The sequence below is a fragment of the Entelurus aequoreus genome, linkage group LG15 (assembly GCF_033978785.1).
Source record: "Entelurus aequoreus isolate RoL-2023_Sb linkage group LG15, RoL_Eaeq_v1.1, whole genome shotgun sequence".
Taxonomy (NCBI): Eukaryota; Metazoa; Chordata; class Actinopteri; order Syngnathiformes; family Syngnathidae; genus Entelurus; species Entelurus aequoreus.
Window position 1 is genome coordinate 33,307,492 of NC_084745.1, and position 23,973 is coordinate 33,331,464.

Below are 23,973 nucleotides of genomic sequence, written 5' to 3' on the forward strand. Positions count from 1 at the left end.
ACCCCAGTAACCAGCAACACTCCGATTGCTGACACGGCCACTCTACCAACTTCGCCACGCCGTCCCTCAGCACTAATTATATATCAATAGGAGGCACTGTAGCACTACAGGGGTAGTAACCTCAAAGTTGAAAAAAAAAACCTTTTTTTACCTATTGGCACCTGTTCTTGTGTTATTTTAGGATCTGCATAATTCCCAAACGTGTGAAATCAAGCCATGGAGGCATGGTGGATATAATTATAAAGCAACATTGCCTTCTTTCATACTTCCTCCAAAAGAGCAGTATGGAATTTGACCAATTTGTGACATTTTTCCCAAGTCTGACGTCAGCATACATCTCCATATATGGTAAAGTTTTACCCGAAGAGCTTTACACGAGTCTACCATGGTAGTCAGAAGCTGTAGTTGATATGTTCTTTCTTTTTCTCTATCCTCTTGTTGTGGCGCAGACTGGCTCGTACACGCAAATGCCTTCTCCACTGTCGCCATTTCTAATCAAGTGTAGCGTATAGTTCGTATTTATATCTGACCGTAAACTCCATATGGAAGCGCTAAAAACCACACACCTGACGGGGCGGAGACACAGTCGGAGTGTAGGCACGGAAATAAGAGCACCCACAAAATGGCCCACTCTGAAGAGATGGTCAGAAAGCAGTTTGAAAATGGTCTGTAAAACAGTCTATGTAAAATTTTGACCGTTACTGTTACATGTTATGTAGACCACAAGGAAGTGTTGTACATGTAGAAAATACATCATAATATGACCCCTTAAAGGGGACGTAGAATATTTTACTCTTTTTTTCTTTTTCTTTTATCTATAAATGTTACAATGTTGGATACTTATGTTAAACAATGCCAAAGCATCAAATCCTAAAGTTTATACATTTGGTTCGAGATTTGAGTACCCAATTAAGTTTTTATGTGAAACCAATGTCGGTTTTAGAGTGAAATGGGGGGTGTCCTAGAACGTAACCCCCGCGTTAATCGAGAACACAAATATAATACAAGGTCCACCACACATTATAATAACAAAATCTTCAGTATGTATTATTACAATCTTGGCATCAACACAATCATACAGCCTTGTTTGTACTGCTTGTGTGTTACCAAGGAGTATTTATCACAATGAAAAAAAGTATTATTTCAAAGGGAGTATTATTTCAAAGTCGTAATTTTAAAGAGAATAAAGCAATATTTTGAGGAAAATTTTATTTTGCATTATGACTATCTGTGTTGGCCCCGCGATGAGATAGCGACTTGTCCAGGGTGTACCCCGCCTTCCACCCTAATGCAGCTGAGATAGACACCAGCACCCCCCGCGACCCCGAAAGGGACAAGTGGTAGAAAATGGATGGAGGGATGGATGACAAGTTGTTTTATTCAATTTTTTTTAAACTGTAAATTTTTAGCAAAAGTAACAGAGCTTTTTTGAGTAATAAATGTTTTAATAATTACAAATAATTAACATTTGTTGCCATTATATGAATAAAAATGTGTATCAAAAGAAAAAAGTTAGTGTTACGGGGGGAAAAATGTGAATGTGAACAAGTTTGAATTTTCAGATTAAAAAGTGGAATATTCAATTTTAACATTTAAAGGGGTCATTTATGATTTTTTTCCTACATTTAAAACACTTCCTTGCGGTCTACATAACATGTAATGGTGGTGCATCAAGCCCCTTCCTGACCGTCTCTTCCGAATGCGCCCTTTTTGTGGGCGGTCTTATTTATGTGCCTCTTATTTACAGCCATGTTGTAGTTTTAGCACTTCCATATGGAGTCTACTGATAGACATAAATTAAAAATGGCAACAGCGGAGGGTTTTAAAATTGGTGTGCATATACAAGTAAGTCTGCCCTACAACAAGAGGATAGAGAAAAATAAGGAACTTGCAGAGTCACGCAAATCTCTTCGGGTACCTCCATAAACGGAGGTATCCACTGACGTAACTAAGGCAACATACGTCACTGAAGTCTCAAATTCCAAACGGCTCGTTTGGCAAGATTGTTTTATAAATATATCCGCCATGCCTCGGTTTGATTTCTCATTTTCGGCACTTATAAGGATCCCAAATACACAAAAGCTGCAGGTACCAACAGGTAAAACAAGTTGGTTTTGCATAATGGGAATTTTAAAAAGGATAAAGTAGCGATTTTCAAGGGAAACATAACTTGTAATCTCACCAGAATAAGGTATTACAAGAAAATTATTAATTTTTCAAGTAATTTTTATGAGAATGAAGTCAAACAAGAAAAAAGATGTAATCTTTCACTAATGAAGTTGTTAAAATACCACCTGTCATTTGGTAAAATTACAGTTTTGTTGCGTTAGATATTTTTTTCCAATGAAATACAGTTATTTTCATCATATTAAAATTTAATTCTAATGACTATTTTTCCTGGTAATTTTTAATGTGGCTCTTGGTTCTGCTTTCACTGGCATCTATGCATTGACACGGAAATCTAAATGACGACTTTGATGTTTGTCTTTTGCGCACGTGCGCACGGACGCACACGCCCACGCACACACACACACACACACACACACTTGTATTTGTTACCTTCTTGAGACCTCCGAATAATGCCTACCTCTTTAGGACCACCATTGCTAGATATATAAAGATTTGTATTTACAACATTAATAATATATACATACTATGCAAATATAAAAAAGCTTGTTGTGAAAAATTGGTTGGAATTTCACAAGAAAAAGGTCACAATTTCACAAGAAAAACTTAGAATTTTGGCAGTTTTATAATAAAAGTCGTCATTTTACTCTATGCAAGTCAAAATTTTACAAGAAAAACTGAACATTTGTGCAATATTATGATAAAAGTTGGAATTTTACTCAATAACAGTCGCAATTTTACAAGAAAAGCTTGTGAAAAGAGTCGTAGTTTTACTTGACAAAAGTAAATTTTGGCAATATTATAATATTAATCGGGATTTTACTTGGCAAAATTATGACAAAGGTCATAATTTTACTCAAAACATTTCACTATTTTACAAGAAAAACAAGTGTCACCATTTTGTATTAAAAAGTAATAATTTTACATTAAAAAAATCATAATTTTACGAGAAAATATTGCAATATTGCAGAAACAGAAAAAATATGAGAAATTGTTCCCAATTTTATAAGAAAAAAGTCAACACATTGTGAGAAAAAGACTGCTTTTAGTTTATTATTTTTTGAAATTTGTGTTTGTGATTGGTTTTTAAGCTTCATTATTTACTTCAAGTTATTACAGTATGTCTCTATATACATATTTATTTTATTTTTTTAATAAATTTTGGCCAAAGGGGGCGTATTTCAATTTCTTACACACACTTGTTATTCCATATGTTGACCAGAGGGGGAGCACTTCACATGTTTACACACACTTGTTATTTCATATGTTGGCCAGAGGGGGAGCACTTTTAAAACAGACACCCAGTCAATTTGAAAAATCCCTCCTTTTTGGAACCGCCCTAATTTTGATAGATTTCACCACCAGGGATGCAAATGAGACATTCTCTATCAGATGCAATGGTTTTCCGTATTGGGACCATGACTTCGGTTTTAACTTGTTCACTGGTCCTCATATGGAAGGTACTTTTCCTTGTTGATGTCTCAAGAAGGGTAGAAACACACACGTACACGTACACACGCATGCACACACGCACACACGCACGCACGCACGCACGCACACACACATACACACACACAGACACACACACACACACACACACACACACACACACACACACACACACATAAAATCCTAGTTAATGATCTGTTTTGCACAATGTCGATGGATGCCTTTTGACACACCACACAAAAGTCTGACAACTTTATGGTGCTGCAGATGTGTGTTAAAATACACACACTTTGAGGCACAAGTAGGGCTGGGCGATATATCGCGGGTTTGTCTCTGTGCGATATAGAAAATGGCTATATCGTGATATTCGAGTATACATTCTCACACAGTTGCCTTTAGCTGCGGGCATTACACTACAGGCTTGTCTCACTCTTTCTTGTCTCTCCTTCTCACAGAGACATAACACAAGCGCACTTTACATACGTCACAAACTGTCGCGCGTGCAACCTCATACGCTCTCGCGGAGCAGAGAGGTAGCAGTATGGGTAACGTTAGCTGTGGTGCTAGCGGTAATACGAGAGAAAGAAGGTGCGAATCTGGTAACAAATGAAGGAAGAATAATTAATTCCCAAGAAAAACAGCACGGGGTCCATCGTCTGGCGGTGGTTTGGCTTCAAGTGGGAGAATACCGTCATATGTCAAGCATGTGGGAAAAGCGTTGCTTTTTTGAAAAGTCACCCGCTAGAGAATGAGTGCTTGAAACTCTGCATGTCAACATCTCCGTTCGGTGCCACACCAACAAAATGCCGAAGCAACCATTTCCAGATCAACAACGTATGAAAAAAATAGTCCACAACAGAAGGAGATAACATCCGCAGGAACCTACCACATAGCGAAGGACATACACTATTTGATTTCCTTTTATGCAGCTCATGTTTATTTGACAGTTATTGAAATATCTTGTGTGACATCATGAACAAAAATGCACTTTATTTGTTTTAAACTATTGTAGTGGCGTTCTGTACAAAAAGTGCACTTTAATTTAGTGTTGTTTTGATATGTCATCTTAGAGACATCATGCACAAAAGTGCACTAATAGCTTGTTAAAAAATCTCTCTGACAATCTTGCACTTTGTGTTTTGGAAATGACATGAATATTTGTGCCACTGCTTAATAACTGTTTAGTAAATACAGTTTTGGTAAATTGACTTAGTTGTGATTTCCCTCTCTGCATGAAAGTTTAAAATTAGCATATATTAATGCAGTATGAACAAGAATGTTTTAATGTAGACACATAGAATAATCATACTGCTGTGATTATATGCATCAAGTGTTCATTCAAGGCTAAGGCAAATTATTGAGATATATATCGGGTATCGTGACATGGCCTAAAAATATCGAGATATTAATAAAAGGCCATATCGTCCAGCCCTAGGCACAAGCATTATTGAATGACACTCACTGTTGCACAGTACACATACTGCACTTCTGTAAAAGATCATTATGCTGTGTGTTTACATGAGCCCCTATAGCAGAATGTTCCGATGAGCAGTTTAAAGCTGCACAGCATGTATGAGCAGGTGTTGCTCCTCAAACCTGCATGAAGATCAAGTAGTGCAGAGAAAATAAGTGTAGATAAAAGCAGGGGGGGGGAGAAAATTAGAAGACGTACGAGGGGGAAAGTGAAGCTTTGCCAGGTCGAGCGCCGCAAATTCCTCCATGCCTGCACCCAGGAGTGATAAATGGCAGCTAATCAGATGTTGCGCTAGGGTTATCAGCTCTCCTCAATCGATCGTTAGCAGCCGGGAGTGTGTCACGTCTCAACTCCTCCGTCTCGCGCTGCTATCATTCCGAGGTAGAAAGTCAGAAAGAAGAAAAAGACATGACGAGAGACGGAAGAAGTGGGGGGGGGGGCCAACATGGCATGAAGGATTATCTCCGGCACAGATCGCGACTGGCATCTTGTGAAGTGGGAGAGTTATGGCGTGAGAGGGGGAGATAGCATCAGGCTGGGCGGGCGCTAGACGTGTGTGTCCAATGTTTGGCGTGCGACTGCGATGACTTTGTGTGTCTGCATGTCAATTTAGTAGGAAATTCCGCAAAGCATGCGATTTTTCTTGATGCTGTTAAACTAAAACAAGTGGTTCTCAAACTTTTTTGACCAAGTACCACCTCAGAAAAAACGTGTCTCTCCAAGTACCACCATATTGGCCCACATTAAAATACAGTAACGAAGTAGGCCTATATATTCCTTTATAACAAGGCAGAGGTTTTATTTCACAAGTATATTGAATATTTGGGCCACGGTAACATTACACAATGTTTGAATACATGAAAATAAAACACTGTTCTTTAGGGGGGTAACGGTACACAAAGATTTCGTTCGGTACGTACCTCTGTTTAGAGGTCACGGTTCGGTTCATTTTCGGTACAGTAAGAAAACAACAAAATATACATTTTTGGGTTATTTATTTACCAAATTTGCAAAATCTTCCACCAACAATATTTTTCTTACTGGAATATTTGATGTGAAGTAATCGGAACCTTGGATAGGTCAATAATTCATAATAACATTGATTTTGATTCAATATTATGTTTTGAGCAATGACAGTTTGAAAGAAAAAAAAACAGCTTTGTTTTATTAGTCAACATTGCAACTTTTTCTAAATTACATTTAACCTTTAAGCTTTTTTATTTCAGTTTTGTTATGTTTTTGTTTATTTTAATAGTATTTTTAGAATGTGCAATGGGCCTTTAAAACATTAGCTGTGGGCTGCAAATGGCCTCCGGGGCACACTTTTGACACCCCTGCTATAGATAATAAAAAATGAAATCTGATAAATCTATGGATAAAAAGCAGAGTCTGGCGACGCATGCGCGTTTATCATAACTCTCTCGCTCTCTCTCTGCCCCTCCCTCAGGAATGCTGCTGCGCGCACAATTTGTTTTGTTTTTAAACCCTTCTTAACCCTGAACGTACATTGTTAATACACGCAACCATAACTCAAAATGCCGGACATTTGAGGCATTTAAGAAACACCGCCCGGACAGCCCCGCAAAAGAGGACATGTCCGGTGAAAAGAGGACGTATGGTCAGTCTGCCCACTGCTCCCCAAGGGGATGGGACAAATGCAGAGGACAAATTTCACCACATCTAGTGTGTGTGTGACAATCATTGGTACTTTAATCTTAATCTTAATCTACGACCTAGCCCGGACATGTCCTCTTTTGCTAGCATGCTAGCAGCGACCGGGCTACGTATAGACTGACCATACGTCCTCTTTTCACCGGACATGTCCTCTTTTGCGTAGCTGTCCAGGCGGAATTTCTTAAATGCCTCAAATGTCCGGCATTTTGAGTATTGTTTACACAACGTGCAGTACGCTACTTAATATGTCCATGTGGAAACTCGTTCGGTACACCTCCGCACCGAACCGAAACCCCCGTACCGAAATGGTTCAATACAAATACACGTACCGTTACACCCCTACTGTACTTTAATCAAGTACACTAGAAGGAGCCCGTGTCCCACCACAGTTTGAGAATCACTGAACTAAAAGTAAAACTATGGTAAATGCACCTAATATAGTGTTTACAACTGACAATAATTAGAAGTAGGCAATTATTGGAGAGAGGTTGTAATTGTCACACATCATGCCCAACTAATTGTTTTGGCTTTTATTGGGATTTGGCATGCTTGACAAAGCAGAAAGGAAAACACACATTAAAGCTCCAAATGTGTGTTGAGGTGTAATGTCATTTCTAACACTTACTGGTTAGAAAACGTACAATGTGGATAAATATATTTCTAACTTTGGTAATGATTTAAAGTGCATGAGGAAGTTAGGGAAAAAGTAGCTCCCTTTGACCAAAAATATAAGTTGTATACACCTAACGTCATGTAACGATGTGAGACTCGAAGTGGTGTGCCAGCGAGCGTCATAGCGTTCTGGCCAGCATTTTGCCTTTCTGGAAGAAAATTGCCCTATGCTTGCGTTGTTTTAGGCTGTTGGAACCATTCAAAACGCAAAAATAATAAAAGGTTTCTTTAAAATTCCTTGAGAGGTAATCAAGACGGGCGAAAGATTGCAAGATTTTATGAAAAACGACAAGTGGCACGCAACACGCTTTCTAGACCAAGGGAGCAGATCGAGTCAAAGCGCGCACAAGTTCGCAGTGATCACTTCACTTAAAGTTTTGTTTGATATACTTTTAACGTTTAGTATTTCCCATTTAAGAATTATCTTGATATTATTAGTATTTTATCTTGTTTCGGAGTTCTTAAAACGCAAGTGTTTCATAAAGCACCAACTCGGCGAGTCTAAATAAAAGCAAACAAATGTGAGCAAAATCTAAAACAGTTAAGTTTTTACCAAAGGCAGCAATCATAAATGAAGTTTTTAGCACATACACAATGTTGACATCTATAGTTATATTTGGATAAAGATGGGGAAAACATGCATACTCGTAAACGACGTGTGCAACAAAAAGGTAACATGGCTGTAGAAGCAAAGTTAAATCGTGACATGCAACTTTACCCGAGCAAAAACGTTGCATATTTATCCGGGAGAGTCTTGATATCCAATTCCTTGACCCCACCGCACAAGAAGAAGTTGTTGATCTTCGTGCTTTTCCAAGTTTTTATCTGTTTTGTCGTGTAGAATAATGTCAGGAGCAACAGAACCGATGTTGTAATAGCTGTTGGGACCAAACTGCTCAGTTGGTAGAAATAGTGCTGAGGAGTTCATTGTCACAATCTCTGGCAAGGCAGGAGTTTTACCCCAACAGCTAAGAACATTTTCTTTAGCAGACAGAGCCAGATAGAAAAATAAGCTTGCATCTAAAATCTACGACGCAAGCATTCCGATATAAGCTATGATACAAGCAGTCCTGCAGCGTGTTTGCTTGTGCAACTTTGGACAGCCAGTTAATATCTAAATGTCTGTCAATAAGCAGACGGGGTTGGTCTTCTTGTATTTTAGTGAAGTCATTTACAAAAAGGTAAACATGGTCGACTATAGGCTACTAAGAGAAAGAAGTTTCACAACAGCTGTGCACACAATCGCGAACAAAACGCAATAAGTGTCCTTAGCTAAACAATATTGCATTTTAAAACAGCACATTTGTCAATATAAACAAGTATCTAATAATTATAGTTTTATATTATACACACATTCTGGAAGGCAGAAGCCCATTAGTAAGTATTCAGTAAGAAAGGTGTCCGCATCACTTGACTTACTGCATCGTGAGCTTCAACTTACTTATTGTGGCCACTAGGTGTCGCCAAAAAACAACCATTCCACTTCAACTTAAAGGGGAACTGCACTTTTGAGTTTTGCCTATCGTTCACAATCATTATGAAAGACATTATGACGGATGTATTTTTGATGCAATCTAACTGGTAAATAAATGCAAGTAAAAGTCTGATTACAATGGAGCCAATGGGAAATCCTCTATACCGCCCATATAGCCCAATAAATAACTACCTCAAAAACCGCCAACAATACTCCATTTACATTTTGTGACTTGAATATTAACCAAGTGTTAGTAATGGGTGTAAAGGGCACAAAAAACGTCTGCACATGCTGATTTAAGTTTGACACTTAATACATGCAAGTATATTTGCGGCCATTGTTTGTATTAATATTCCTTTCATTATATGCATACAAGATGTGGAAATGTATATTGCCATTAAAAAACTGTAATATGTATGTCTGGCCAGTAGTTGGCGGTGTCACTTTTTAAAGTGATACTACACGCACGCCTCCTAACTTAAAATTGGCTCCTAAAAAAAAACTTTTGGTCGGCATAGATAGCGTTCCGCTCTCTTGAAAGTTTGTTTCTAGAAGCTCTTGTGTGTTTTTGCAGGAATCCTAAGAATCTGAAGCAATCAAACAAATCGTAATTCAGTAAGGAGAGTTATTTGTTTATCTGGAGCCGTTCGTCAACATGGAGTCAACTTGTAAGGACAGAGTGGTATCTGATGATGTCAACGGATGAGCTATGTTGTTCACTAATGCCGTTTTTCTCACCCGTCTAAAAGGGAAGTGTGTATGCTGGAAGATCTTATGTAAAGCATTCCTCATTCAACCCCTGGCTAATGCTGTTCACGCTAAAACGGGGTGAAGCGACGCGTGGTCTTAGGAAGTGTTTCAAAGCGATTTAGCGTCTTTTCCCACTGCAAAAGCTATATTTCTACATCAAACAATTGACTCTTGGATGGAAGCCTGCTAATTATTTGATCACATCAAAGCCTTGTGTCAGGTTTTCTTGTGAAAAGTGCTTAACTCGAGTTCAGGCGTTTAAAGACGAGGAAAACATAGATCAAGACTGTCTGACCTCTTTAATCTGCTTTAAAGCTATCTAAATGTTATTAACGTACAATGGCATGCTTTTTGCATCATTTCAGTTTCGTAAATTTACCAAAACTTTACTGTATAGTTATTAAGTCTGCTTGGCTGATTGGAGAGCTGGCTTCAGCAGCTAGTGGGTCCATGAGGATGACTTCTGTTTTGTTTGATCAGCCGTTTTACTGCTGTGTAACAGGTACTGTTTGAAAACAATTAAGGTATGTAAATAAATATTTACAAACTATTTCGTACCAGTATACATCTGTGGTATAATTAGAAGTAGAAAGTTCTACTTTATATATTCTACATACTTTATATATTCTTTATAAAGTTCTACACTTACATATATTAGTCTGCTACGGCTAATATATGTAAAAATATTTATTTCTTCTAAAATTTGGTGGGTGCGCTCTATATCCCGGGAAATACGATAACAGCTCCAAATAAAAGGGGAAAATGTTCTTTTTCTGTTTACCATTTGGCTCATTGACCAGAGCAGTACGTTTCATATGTCCTTTTGCACAGTTATTTGTTTAAAACCAAAAAACTATACATTTTATTTGCAGGCCAATATATAACCATTATGAAACACTAACACAATATCAGTGCAGTGTCAATACAGGTAGCGAGTGTGCCATACACTCACTGAAGTGTATGGCACACAATTTACAAAGTAAACAGCTGTCATTATGACTATATTGATTTTAGAACATCAATAAAAATATCACCCAGACTTAGGAAATGCCTCAAATATTTCTTAAAGACATGTCAGCAATTACTTCTGCACATAAAACAGCAATCATAACGTAAGCAGAAGTGACAAAAAAAAGGTTTCAAAATAAGCATAGATAATTCTTAAGAGGTAGCACAAAATAAATGTGTCATTGAGGGGCCTCCCCAAATGAATGAATGGCTGGGAAACGCTAACATTTGTTGCTGACAGATAGCTTTCAGAGTTTCAGTCTTTATTTTAAGATGTGTAGCAAAGCCTGAAGAAGGATTTCCTTTAATGAGCAAACAAATGAGAGAGACGATTGATCTCGCTCACGTTTTGGGTTCATAAACAGGCTTTAGGGAGCCACTGCTGTTAAGACATCATTAAAAAAATCCACTTTGCATAATACAGGGCCTTTAGTGCTGCCTCATGCATGAAAAAACTTAAGGACATCACAGTTAAATGCAAATGACAGCAGGACAACATTAGGAGTTCCTTCTCTCTGACCCATGAAACCAAAGCCAGTTTCTGTGCATCCTTGACTTGTCGCAACCACGGAAGTAACGGCACTGCCACAAAAAACAGACCTGATGGGAATAGCACCGTTTTTCCTCTGCTGGCTGGTGTGGTGCCCCATATGTCAGTGCCTGTTAATCTATTGAGCATTGAGGGACTGTATTTTGTTTTTTATCAGGCAAAACAGATATGAGAGTGTATCATACACTAAATTTAACAACAAAAGACTTCCTGCGCACAAACAATGACTCGTGTGGCCATCGATAAGAAAGACACTCACATTTTCCACTAAAAATGAAAGCCATGCGTTTTTCCGCATAAGCCACAAGAAAGCAAAACGGACATCCAAAGAGTCCGGGCAAGCCCTAAACTGTGGTCATCATCGAGCGGTGCTCCGCCGTGCATTGAGGACATGTCGGGAGCTGCAGTGTGTCACGCAGCGTGAGTCACACACTGTCACTGTGGACTGGAAAAGCAGGACGTCCACAAGGCAAACAGTGATGAATGCGCTATTCTAGGAATGAAGATGAAAAAGAACCTGGAAAATGTGCTTCTGGTCTCCCAATTAGGAGTTTTCCACTACTTGCTCTTTATGTTGAAACAGAGTGATGAAAGTGACTGAACAAGAGGTCCATACATGACTCACGTACAGTTTTGAGGGGAACGCAAAGAGTTGGGCTGTTAAGGCTTTCCCAAAATGACCTTTCTGTCTCGCGCTACTGTTGCAGCTGGCTGTGAAGAACATCGCTGCGAGCCAAAGCGTCAGGTTTTAGGAGCTAATGCATTTTATGGACAGAAGTACTTTATAGTAGAAATGGAAGAAAATACAATGTCCACACAACTTTTCAATACTCTAGGAAAGACTTGACAAAATGTTGGCGTGTATCTGTGGGAATTTTCTGAGGATAAAGGTCAGTTCTTCCACATGGGCGGTGCAACTTGGTCTATTATAGGGCTAAATCCACAGGTAACGTTGTGGTTAATACTCGTGTTAACACTTTTGTTTGAAACTGTTGGTAAAGTAGTACTACTAGTATTAGTAGTACTTATTTCCAAATATGAAATAACCATTAATTCATCTGTTTCAGAGTCAAACCGCCCCTGCATCCACCTTTATTTACTGTACAGGCGATCTTTGGAGTAATATCAATTTATTCTATTATTAATAAAAGTTGAACTAAAACACACATCTCACTAAAACAATGTCAAATAATCTCCATCATGTAAATATTATTGATGTTTGTATCAGTTTACTAGTTATTACCAATTATATTTCTAGTTTTAGTAGTACTACAATTGTCAACTACATGCCTGGCATGCATATTACAGCTGTCAGAAGTAATGAACACAGCAAATAAGTTGCAACAATGTAACATTGACTGAGGATGGGTGGGTGGGTTTGACCACAAATGTTAGCAACACTAGCATAGCTATGTAAGCCACAGTGCTAACATTACACATTTTAACAGCAAATTCAAGCTGGGTTAGGCCATTGGCCGAAGAAAAACTAAATGACAAAACATATGTAGCTCATGGACAATTGGCAAAGCACCAGGCTTTATTTTAAGATGTGTAGTGAAGCCTTTAAAATAAAGGAGTCCTCTAATGCTGTGGGTGTACTGTATACATAAGCTAGTATGTTTAAGGGGAGTTTTTTAAGACTGCAGCTATCGGTTATTTTGGTAATTGTGTAATCTTTCAATTAGCTTGTTCAATTAATCGAGTAATCGGATAAAACACACTTTCCAGCTTAAATGCGTATTTTACGTAAAATTGTTGAAAGATTTTTCAGTTTGGCATAATCCTAATTGGGTTTTTTATAACAAATTACCCAATCAAAAATGGCATTGTGCTTTTAACGTGCATTAATAACAAAATATTTTTTTTAATAAAAAACAATGTATTTGCATGGACTGTGCGGAAACTACGTCCACATATTTAGAGTTTCAGGCACTCCATGCTGGGTTTGCCTAATCGCCGAAGAAAAACTCAATGCAGAACATCTGTAGCTCATTGACAGTTGGCAAAGGGCTTTGTTTGAAGGTGTGTAGTGAATCCTTTTTTAAAGCTGTCCTTTGTGTGGGTGTATACGCAAGGTAATATAATGTCATGTATTTCTTCATGACTTCACACTTATAGAGTAGCAACGTTTTAAAGCGCATGCAGAGGTAGATAAAGCTGTTGATGATGACAGTTCAAAATACTTCAATTACTTCCATCTTGTGGATTTAAAAAACAGGCAGTTGCCTACAGCCATAGGTTTCCAATAATGTAAATGGTAAATGGGTTATACTTGTATAGTGCTTTTCTACCTTCAAGGTACTCAAAGCGCTTTGACACTATTTCCACATTCACCCATTCACACACACATTCACACACTGATGGCGGGAGCTGCCATGCAAGGCCCTAACCGCGACCCATCAGGAGCAAGCGTGAAGTGTCTTGCTCAAGGACACAACGGACGTGATGAAGTTGGTAGAAGATGGGGATTGAACCAGGAACCCTCAGGTTCCTGACAGGGCCACTCTCCCAACCGCGCCACGCCGTGCCCCATAATACTATGAAGTTAATACTAACCTAGTGATTAAGGGTGTCCCAATTGATATCGACTATTGGTCTGATAGCAGCAAAAAAACAGTTTGGATCAAATCTCTGATATAAGCACTCCAATACAAGCAGTCCGGCAGCCATTTAACACTGAATGTCCTCCAATAATCACACATGGTTGATCTTAATCTTGTATTTCAGTAAAGTCATTTCCAAGAAGGTTAACATGGTAGGCTACTAAGAGCAAGCAGCTACACAACAGTTAAGCACACATTAGCACAACAACTAGACATATGTAATACGTGTCCTTAATTGAACAATATTGAAGTCATGACATTTGTCAATATAAAGTATCAAGTATAAGCATCACAAATTGTAGTTGCATATAAATTAATAGTTTAAATGGGTTTATCGGAAGAAGATAGTTCATTTCTTCATGGCTTCACACTATAACTGGGCATAGCAACATTTTAAAGTGCATGTCGAGTTAGATAAAGCTGCTGGATGCTGACCACTCACGATACTTCAATTACTTCCATCTTGTGGAGTTTAAAAAAATATATAAAATCAGGCGGTTGCCCGCACAAGGTTTTTGATCCGGTGTTTTGGAAAAAGTTGCTACCCATTAAATGTGCTGCCCAACACTACTGACCACACGCACTCATGCTCATCAACGCTTAAGGTTTTCTTAAACAAAATAACCTTTGCAAGTACGGTAAAAAAAAAAACATTGCTATAATGTGGTTATTTTTAGCTTATTTATTTATTTTTTTTACATAACAGGAAACCAAAACAAAAACGGTATAAATCTTGATGAACCTGAAATGCATGGCTGGTTGTTTGTCTATACTGTATGGCGACAGAATGAATGTCAACAACAAGTATTTTGACAAGCTCATATATGAATAATAAAAACTACAAAAGTACTTGTTTCAGGACCTATTTTGGACATTTTCGGAAAATTTAATCCAAATACGTCCATTACTTATGTTGCTAACCTTCGAATTACGCAACTGTCTGCATTTTTTTATGAAGCAGCACTTTTTTGGCACTGATACAAACGGGGTCCCAATTGGTATTGATATCGGATATTGGTCCGATATCAGCAAAAACAAATATCGGATTATATTTATTGCAATCAAATCTCATGTTTGATTAAACTGACTGCTGGAGGCGTTATTTCAAGATGTGTAGCAAAGCCTGTTTAATTTTCTCCAAATCGCATGTTTTATAAAACTGACGGCTGAAGGCATTATTTCAAGATGTGTAGCAAAGCCTGTTTTTTTTTTAACAATTCTTTCTTTTTATAAATTATATTTTGTCTTTGCGGTTGATGAGCACCATGTGTGATGAAATAAGGGCCTTGTGTGAGCTGCATCTATTAATCCACCTCAGTAGTTATTCCAGATGTGAGGCTGCTTTGCCGTTCTTCCTTTCATTTGTCTTGCCTCTAATTTTGTTGGGTCCACAGACTTTTTGACCACCCAGAACATTTGATAGCCGATATGTGCAAAGTGGCCAAATTGAAAGAGACGCATTAAAAACTGATCTGAAGGTGGATGACATGCAGTAGTGGATTTATTGCATGCAGCTTTAATTAGAAATCACAGAGCACTTATGGCAACTCCTTCTTCAGAAGATGCACAGGACAAGATTTATCAAAGTCAAGGCCCAGATGTGCAACAACGCGGGAGCCCTTAAACTTAAACTGGAATAGTAAAGCCCAGACAAACAAACTATCACCAGTCCAGAAGCCTTTTCACATTTAAATCCAACAACAACCATCTGTTGCAAGATCTGGATTTCATCATGTTGCAACATCCATACTCAAAGGACTAATAATCTGCTAAAAAAAAGGGGCTATTCATGACAATGGAGTTTTGCTTGTAAGGAGGAAGGACAATAAATCTGGTGCCTAACCTCCTCTACCACCAGCGTCTGGACGACTGTTTATCTTCAGACGCTCTGTTTGGAGGCTCCCAGTAAACACACTGGGAGCTGCTAATGGAAGGAAAGGATCTGGGCTTTTATGTTCTTAAAATGCAGATGATTAAAGGCCTACTGAAACCCACTACTACCGACCACGCAGTCTGATAGTTTATATATCAATGATGAAATCTTAACATTGCAACACATGCCAATACGGCCGGGTTAACTTATAAAGTGACATTTAAAATTTCCCGGGAAATATCCGGCTGAAACGTTGCGGTATGATGACGCATGCGCGTGACGAAGTCAGAGTAACAGAAGTTATGGTACCCCGTAGAATCCTATACAAAAAGCTCTGTTTTCATTTCATAATTCCACAGTATTCTGGACATCTTTTGCAATTTGTTTAATGAACAATGAAGGCTGCAAAGAAGACAGTTGTAGATGGGATCGGTGTATTAGCAGCCGACCTCACCTTGACTTCCTACGTCTCCGGGCCGCCAAACGCATCGGGTGAAGTCCTTCGTCCTTCTGCCGATCGCTGGAACGCAGGTGAGCACGGGTGTTGATGAGCAGATGAGGGCTGGCTGGCGTAGGTGGAGAGCTAATGTTTTTAGCATAGCTCTGTGCGGTCCGGTTGCTAAGTTAGCTTCAATGGCGTCGTTAGCACAGCATTGTTAACCTTCGCCAGCCTGGAAAGCATTAACCGTGTATTTACATGTCCACGGTTTAATAGTATTGTTGATTTTCTATCTATCCTTCCAGTCAGGGGTTTATTTTTTTGTTTCTATATGCAGTTAAAGCACGATGCTATCACGTTAGCTCGTAGCTAAAGCATTTCGCCGATGTATTGTCGTGGAGATAAAAGGCACTGAATGTCCATTTCGCGTTCTCGACTCTCATTTTCAAGAGGATATAGTATCCGAGGTGGTTTAAAATACAAATCCGTGATCCACAATAGGAAAAGGAGAGAGTGTGGAATCCAATGAGCCAGCTTGTACCTAAGTTACGGTCAGAGCGAAAAAAGATACGTCCATCACTGCCTCTCAAGTCCTTCACTGTAACGTTCCTCATCTACGAATCTTTCATCCTCGCTCAAATTAATGGGGTAATCATCACTTTCTCAGTCCGAATCTCTCTCGCTCCATTGTAAACAATGGGGAATTGTGAGGAATACTAGCTCCTGTGACGTCACGCTACTTCCGGTACAGGCAAGGCTTTTTTTTATCAGCGAGCAAAAGTTGCAAACTTTATCGTCGATTTTCTCTACTAAATCCTTTCAGCAAAAATATGGCAATATCGCGAAATGATCAAGTATGACACGTAGAATGGATCTGCTATTCCCGTTTAAATAAATAAAAATCATTTCAGTAGGCCTTTAAAGCAACCCTTTGGGCAAATTAAAGAATGATCTTATTTGGCTACAAAGATTCACTAAAGCAATTCCCAAAGAAACAAATGGAGGTTAGAAATTAGGAAACGGGGGAGATTTTCATATGAAAGTAAGTAGCAATGACTTGCATTACAAATATGTCTCTGTAAACAAATGAATGCGTATCTAGCTCAAAATTTCAAATCCTTGGTTATGTCGTATTGGCAAATCCTGCACAACTGGCACTCAAAGCATAACCTGCCATAGACAACCACAATGAAACAAACATTATCTAGAACTCTATGTGGGCTCTGTACCGAGGATGTCGTTGTGGCTTGTACAGCCCTTTGAGACACTTGTGATTTAGGGCTATATAAATAAACATTGATTGATTGATTGATAGAACTCCATCACGCTTTTTTTTTTTAACAACAAAGCCTGCACCCCAAAGCCAGACGTAATTATAGATGATGGAAGGGGTGTCCAAACTTTTTTCACATGGGCCTGCATACAGAAAAAGTGAAGGATGTGGGTGGGGCAATTTGATACATTTTGTGCATTAAAAGACGCTGCTGTTTGCCAACTTTTGTTAAGCTTTTTACATCAGAACAATCTCACGGCACACTACCAAATAGACACCACCAAAAACATGTGTTAGTTATGTACCTTCTTCCATCTATAGTGACTTAATTAACAAAGCTCTATTATTTGTAGTAAATAAATAATTTTCTGAGCAATTAGGTGAAATTGGTACCTGAGGCACACTTGATCTCAGGGCACTTTAGTATAATGCGCCATGACACAGTGGTTGGGATTAGTCAACTAAGCTATCGAAACACATTACAGGTGACAAAGCTCATTAGTGCAGTTCTTAATTATTTTCTGTTATGCTCCCCCACCACCCCCTCAGAAAAAAAATGTCCACCCCCCCTAACTATAAACAGAATAATTTGTCTATAAAATTGTTATAAGTACACCTCTGCATACCAGTGGGAGAAAACTTCTCATTAAAGAAAACAAGTCTTTCTCATCTCCCACAATAGTCACAGAGAAGCCAAGCGCTACATACATGCATCCTCATATTCCTAAAAAAAAAAAAAAAAAAAAAGCATGTTACCCGATGTCACAACCTGGCAAGGCACCCCGCCCGCCCAGGGGGCTCACCCCCACTATTTGAGAAGGACTGCATAATATATGTAAACCTGCACTAAAACCTTTAAAAGCAAAGTTTCATTGGACTGAGCTGAAAGGCAAAAATGTCTCAATATTTCTGCTGCAACCTGCTGATGACACTCTAAGCTCAATGGCCACTTCCCTGTGAGAACATCCTGCGATATAGTGAGGTACTGTTGATCAATTGCAATGTGTTAGACACCGGTTTAAATAACCAATTCTAATTGAAAATTGGGGAATTTTGTCCCTTAGTTTCTTGTTAGACGCAGTTTTTGCTGAACAGAGAAGTTACGTTTTCATCATCCTGAAATGTCACCTTTCAGCCCAAAATGCATAACTTTTTGTTAGTGGGGTGATTTCATTTTTAGAAGCCAATAAAAAATTGTTGCTGGGGAAAAATGTTCGCCACATCTTCTCAGACTTTCTCATTATTATTTTCCATAATGAAATCCCTAGTTTAGAGCCTTAAGCATGTTTAATAGGTGTATTGCTGGTGTCCAACACCTGTCATCAAAGCGCAATTGCACACAATCCGAGCCGACTCACCCGAGTTAACGAAGCTCATCACCATGTCTGCGTCGTTGAGAAAGGCCGTTTCTTGATAGGAGGGGAGCGCTGGGCTCCGGGTGGTCCACATCGGCTCGTAGCGCTCCAGCAAGGCGTCCGCTTGGCCGACGTCCTCGCCGGTTATGGATATGGTGTTGTACAGGTCCAGCATGAAGAGCGGAGCAGAGTTGTACTTGGCGTGGGACATATGCGGTCTGGGTCTGTGCGGCAGGCCCAGGATGGACAGGATCTCCTTCTGCATCTCCCTCCTCTCATGCGTCCTGAGGCGCCGCTGGAGGAAGCCCGGGTGCGCATGGCTGCTGCTGTCCGGCGAGGAGCAGTCATAGGCGGCCAAGCACAACCCGACCAAGGCGATCCAACAGTGGGTCATGGTGTGCGCGCCTGCAGCCGAAAAGTAGCTTTCAAAGATGGTGACCAAAAGTAGTTAGGAGTCCAGAGATCAGAAGCGGACTTCTGGCGCACTTCTTGCGTCAAGCCATTTGAAGTGGTCCCTAAGGAAAAACGTGCAAAACAGCAAAACTTTTCTTATTGTCATTGCGGAGTCCCGTAGCGATGTTTGCAGCCTCGGGACAAAGTGCACCACAGTGATTCTGAGGGATTTATAAGACAAATAGGTCTTCAACGCAGATCACAAGTGAAAGAAAAAGTCCGAGGGAAGAAGCCATGGCGTCTGTTTTACTCCACAAAAGGTATCCAGTAGATAGTTGCAAAGTGAAACAGGTCACCTCCTCCTCACGCTGTCCGAGTCTGGCAGGTTGCACTGCAGAATATAATTACATGCTGGTTTATAGGTGAGTGTGTGCGCTGTCTGAAACCGCCCACTACGTGCGCAATTGAGAGGTGGAGCTCTTTGGGCCACAAAGGATAACTCACATTTCCATATTTGTGCGCGTAACAAAATGCCCACACACTATATATAATTATGTGTATCCACTCATTTCGAAATTATTCTTTTAATACATTATCATGAAAAAAGGTAGTAATAGTTTGTCAAACGTATCAGAAACGCCTCAAATATGCATTGGACGTATGACAAGGTGTTACTGGTCGCAGGGTCCAAGCAGTTATCTGGTGATGGTGCGACCCCTAACCACAAATATGAGAACTGCAGCTCACAGAGGAAATTACTGCACTTGAAAATAAATATCAGCCACAACATTAGGTGCACCTGCAAAGTCCTTATTACTAAGGCATTGCTGTAGACGACCACAGCGTACCCAACAGGCCTCCTCTGGATTTTCTCATGAAACCACAGACTTCCAGTTAGGCCAAAATCACCCTAAGCATGCCCATCTTACCAGGCAATAGAATTCCACTACACTACTAAAAAGCATGGCCCCAGTGTAAGCAGACTGTATCTGCTCCACAAGCAGACTGCTGTCAAGCTTCAAAATCCACTCAATGCACAACTTAAATAACCACCAAATCGTCCATATGATTAAAATTTAACTAACAACTTTAATGTATTTTTTGTACTCCCAAAAATAAACCTGTCAGTCGTTTCCCATAAAACCAATTAGTTTATGAGTAATGGGTAGTTGGAATGATCCATCTCCAGACTCGATATGCCGACCCCTCTTTGTGTGACGTCATCTACAAAACTGGAGCCCATTTCTCCGCATAAATAGTGTTGATAAATGCATGTGGAATGATTAATTTGACCACTTGATTGCATTTTCTGTTGCCGTCGTCTATGATTACTTCAAAACTGATATGGTTAACATTAAACAACATTTCTGGACTTCCCCACTCGTCTACAGACAACAAGCCTGTGTTTCCTCATCCTCTCTTCAGCATGAGAAAAACATCAGTATAAGAGGACAGAAAATAGAATACTAATTGCTTACATTTGTTGTTTTTTTGTTTTATCCATTTCTTTCCATGTTTTTTTGGCGGTTCCGACTCAGTCTTAAATGTTATCCAACCAAAGTTGAAGCAAAGACTTTCTTCTTTGAAGTCAGAATCATTAAAATGATGGCTCCAAATTACACTTCTCTCACTTAGTCAGTCTCATTTTGCGCAAGTCAATTTGACAGGAGCGGCCCATACTTTCCTCATTTTGCCATCATTTCGAAATGTATGCCGGCTGACCCCTTTTTTAGTTGTATTGCTACAAACTGTAACAATACATCTGGCAGACATATTTGATAATAGATTCAGATTCTGTGCCAAAATATCATGATTTGGAATGAAGTTGCTACAAAAAACATACTAAGCAATGTGAGTATTGCTCCAGACTTCTGTAGGTGATGTCAGCAGGCTCCAACATTCTGGAGCTAAATGTGGGCTTTCCAAAATATGCTGAAACTCGTTAGAAAACAAGCCCAAACTCACTACTGTGTCTATTTTGGAGGGAATATTACTTGCAGACATTTTTAGGTCCAGAACTATGAACCAAGAGCCAATGTTGTCAGCATTAGAGGGCCTTTTAACCCTGATGAATGAAGCAGACCAACTGCAAAACTCCATGAATATCGGATATGACATTGGATATCAAAATGGGGCCCCGGAGCCATTTGTGGCCCACAGCTATTGTCGAAATACAATAAAAGAATCAAAACAGTCAAAATGTCAGAAAAAAGCAATAATTTTGATACAAATAATAGGCTGTCACTTATAACACAAAGCTGACACAACTTAAACCCTTGTTTATCTTGGTTATTGGTTCCACGTTTGACCATGGTAAATTAATTTTTTACCATAATTGGATTGGTTTCATCTAGTGGCCAATAATACTATAATTTTTATATTTTAGCACGTTTAGACAATGTTTACATTTGACAATGTTTAATTTAGACCAAAAATATATTAAATATGCTACAAAAGTACAAAATCCAAAACCAGTGAAGTTGGCACATTGTGTAAATTGTAAATCAAAACAATACAATGATTTGCAAATCCTTTTCAACCTATATTCAATTGAATAGACTGCAAAGACAAGATATACTTAATGTTCGAACTGGAAAACTTTGTTATTTTTTGCAAATATTAGCTCATTTGGAATTTGATGCCTGCAACATGTTTCAAAAAAGCTGGCACAAGTGGCAAAAAAGACTGAAAAAGTTGAGTAATGCTCATCAAACACTTACTTGGAACATCCCACAGGTGAACAGGCTAATTGAGAACAGGTGGGTGCCATGATTGGGTATAAAATCAGCTTCCATGAAATGCTCAGTCATTCACAAACAAGAATGGGGCGAGCGTCACCACTTTGTGAACAAATGCATTAGCAAATTGTCAAACAGTTTAAGAACAACATTTCTCAACGAGCTATTGCAAGGAATTTAGGGATTTCACCATCTACGGTCCGTAATATCGGCAAAAGGTTCCGAGAATCCGGAGAAATCACTGCACGTAAGCGATTATATTACGGACCTTCGATGCCTCAGGCGGTACTGCATCAAAAAGAAACATCAGTGTGTAAAGGATATCACCACATTGGCTCAGGGACACTTCAGAAAACCACTGTCAGTAGCTACAGTTCGTCGCTACAAACTCTACTATGCAAAGCGAAAGCCATTTATCAACAACACCCAGAAACGCCGCCGGCTTTGCTGGGCCCGAGCTCATCTAAGATGGACTGATGCAAAGTGGAAAAGTGTTCTGTGGTCTGAAGAGTCCACATTTCAAATTATTTTTGGAAACTGTGGACGTTGTGTCCTCCGGAACAAAGAGGAGAAGAACCATCCGGATTGTTATAAGCGCAAAGTTCAAAAGCCAGCATCTGTGATGGTATGGGAGTGTATTAATGCCCAAGGCAAGGGTAACTTACACATCTGTGAAGGCACCATTAATGCTGAAAGGTACATACTGTACATATGTTGCCATCCAAGCAACGTTATCATGGACGCCCCTGCTTATTTCAGCAAGACAATGCCAAGCCACATGTTATAACAGCGTGGCTTCATAGTAAAAGAGTGCGGGTACTAGACAGGTCTGTCTGTAGTCCAGACCTGTCTCCCATTGAAAATGTGTGGCGCAATATGAAGCCTAAAATACCACAACCGGACTGTAGAACAACTTAAGCTGTACATCAAGCAAGAATGGGAAAGAATTCCACCTGAAAAGCTTCAAAAATTGGTCTCCTCGGTTCCCAAATGTTTACTGAATGTTGTTTAAAGGAAAGGCCATGTAACACAGTGGAAAAAATGACCCTGTGCCAAGTGTTTTGCAATGTGTTGCTACCATTAAATTCGAAGTTAATGATTATTCGCAAAAAAAAATTTAGTTTCTCAGTTCGAACACTAAATATCTTGTCTTTGTAGTGTATTCAATTGAATGTAAGTTGAAAATGATTTGCAAATCATTATATTCTGTTTTTATTGAAGAATTAAACAACAAGCCAACTTCACTGGTTTTGGGTTTTGTACTAAAATAAAATCTGCCATAGAGCAAAACTTCAAAGCTTGATGTAGCAAGGAACTATGGTCTGTTTTTAGGATTTTTATTTTTTCTACAAAATAAAAGAAATGTCAAAATGGCCACAGCTTGCTTTGACTTTTAAAGTCAAAGGTTTGTACGCCCCTGTTATAGCGGAATCACACTGACTAACTTCCAAACCATTAACAATTAGAAAAAAAATGTAGAGGACCAAAATGATATACCGCTGGACAACATTTGGATTTTATCATGCATTCTAAGCGAACAAAAGCAAAATTTGAATGCCATGCTAAGCACAGACCTCCACTAGGGTAGAAAGAAAAGAAAATGCAATTTATCTAGATCCAAACCAAAATTCAACAGGAAGTGGGAATTGATTTTGTAGTTTTTGCATAACCCTACAATTAAAGTAAGCTTAACCAGTCATGGATTATTCTCTACCTAATGGATAAACCACTTACACCCCACCTACGACACAAATGATCACAAATTTGTCAAATTTTAAAAAAAGACAGTTTTTGCCTCAAGTTGAAATCTTGAATACTGTTATATAAACACTCAAAATGTTACTAATAACCAGTGGCTAATGAAATAATTCATCTTTAGTGTTGTTAGTGTACAATTGCAAAGTACTATGGGGGAGAAAAACACATCCTTCCAAAAACACCCACACCATCCTTATCATCATTCCTTTTACCCGTACCTGTGTTATGTCTTCTTGGTCCCACATCAGATTACGGAGGTCCTGCATGGTGATAACGTCCCAAAGGTGTCCGGATCTGTGCGTCTGCTGCTACTGCTGCTGCAGTCTATCTTATCTGCGAGTGAGGAGTGACAAATAGCATAAA

General features: G+C 39.1%; 1 protein-coding gene across 1 annotated transcript in view; it reads right to left on the bottom strand.

Annotated features, from left to right (window-relative positions):
- bmp6 (bone morphogenetic protein 6) overlaps positions 1–19,524 on the bottom strand; it is a 97,408-nt gene extending 77,884 nt beyond the window's left edge. Inside the window, exon 1 of the mRNA XM_062021235.1 lies at positions 18,725–19,524. Coding sequence (XP_061877219.1) covers positions 18,725–19,115 — 391 coding nt within the window. The 5' untranslated portion in view covers positions 19,116–19,524. The remainder of the gene's footprint in view (positions 1–18,724) is intronic.
- Positions 19,525–23,973: the final 4,449 nt, after the last annotated feature.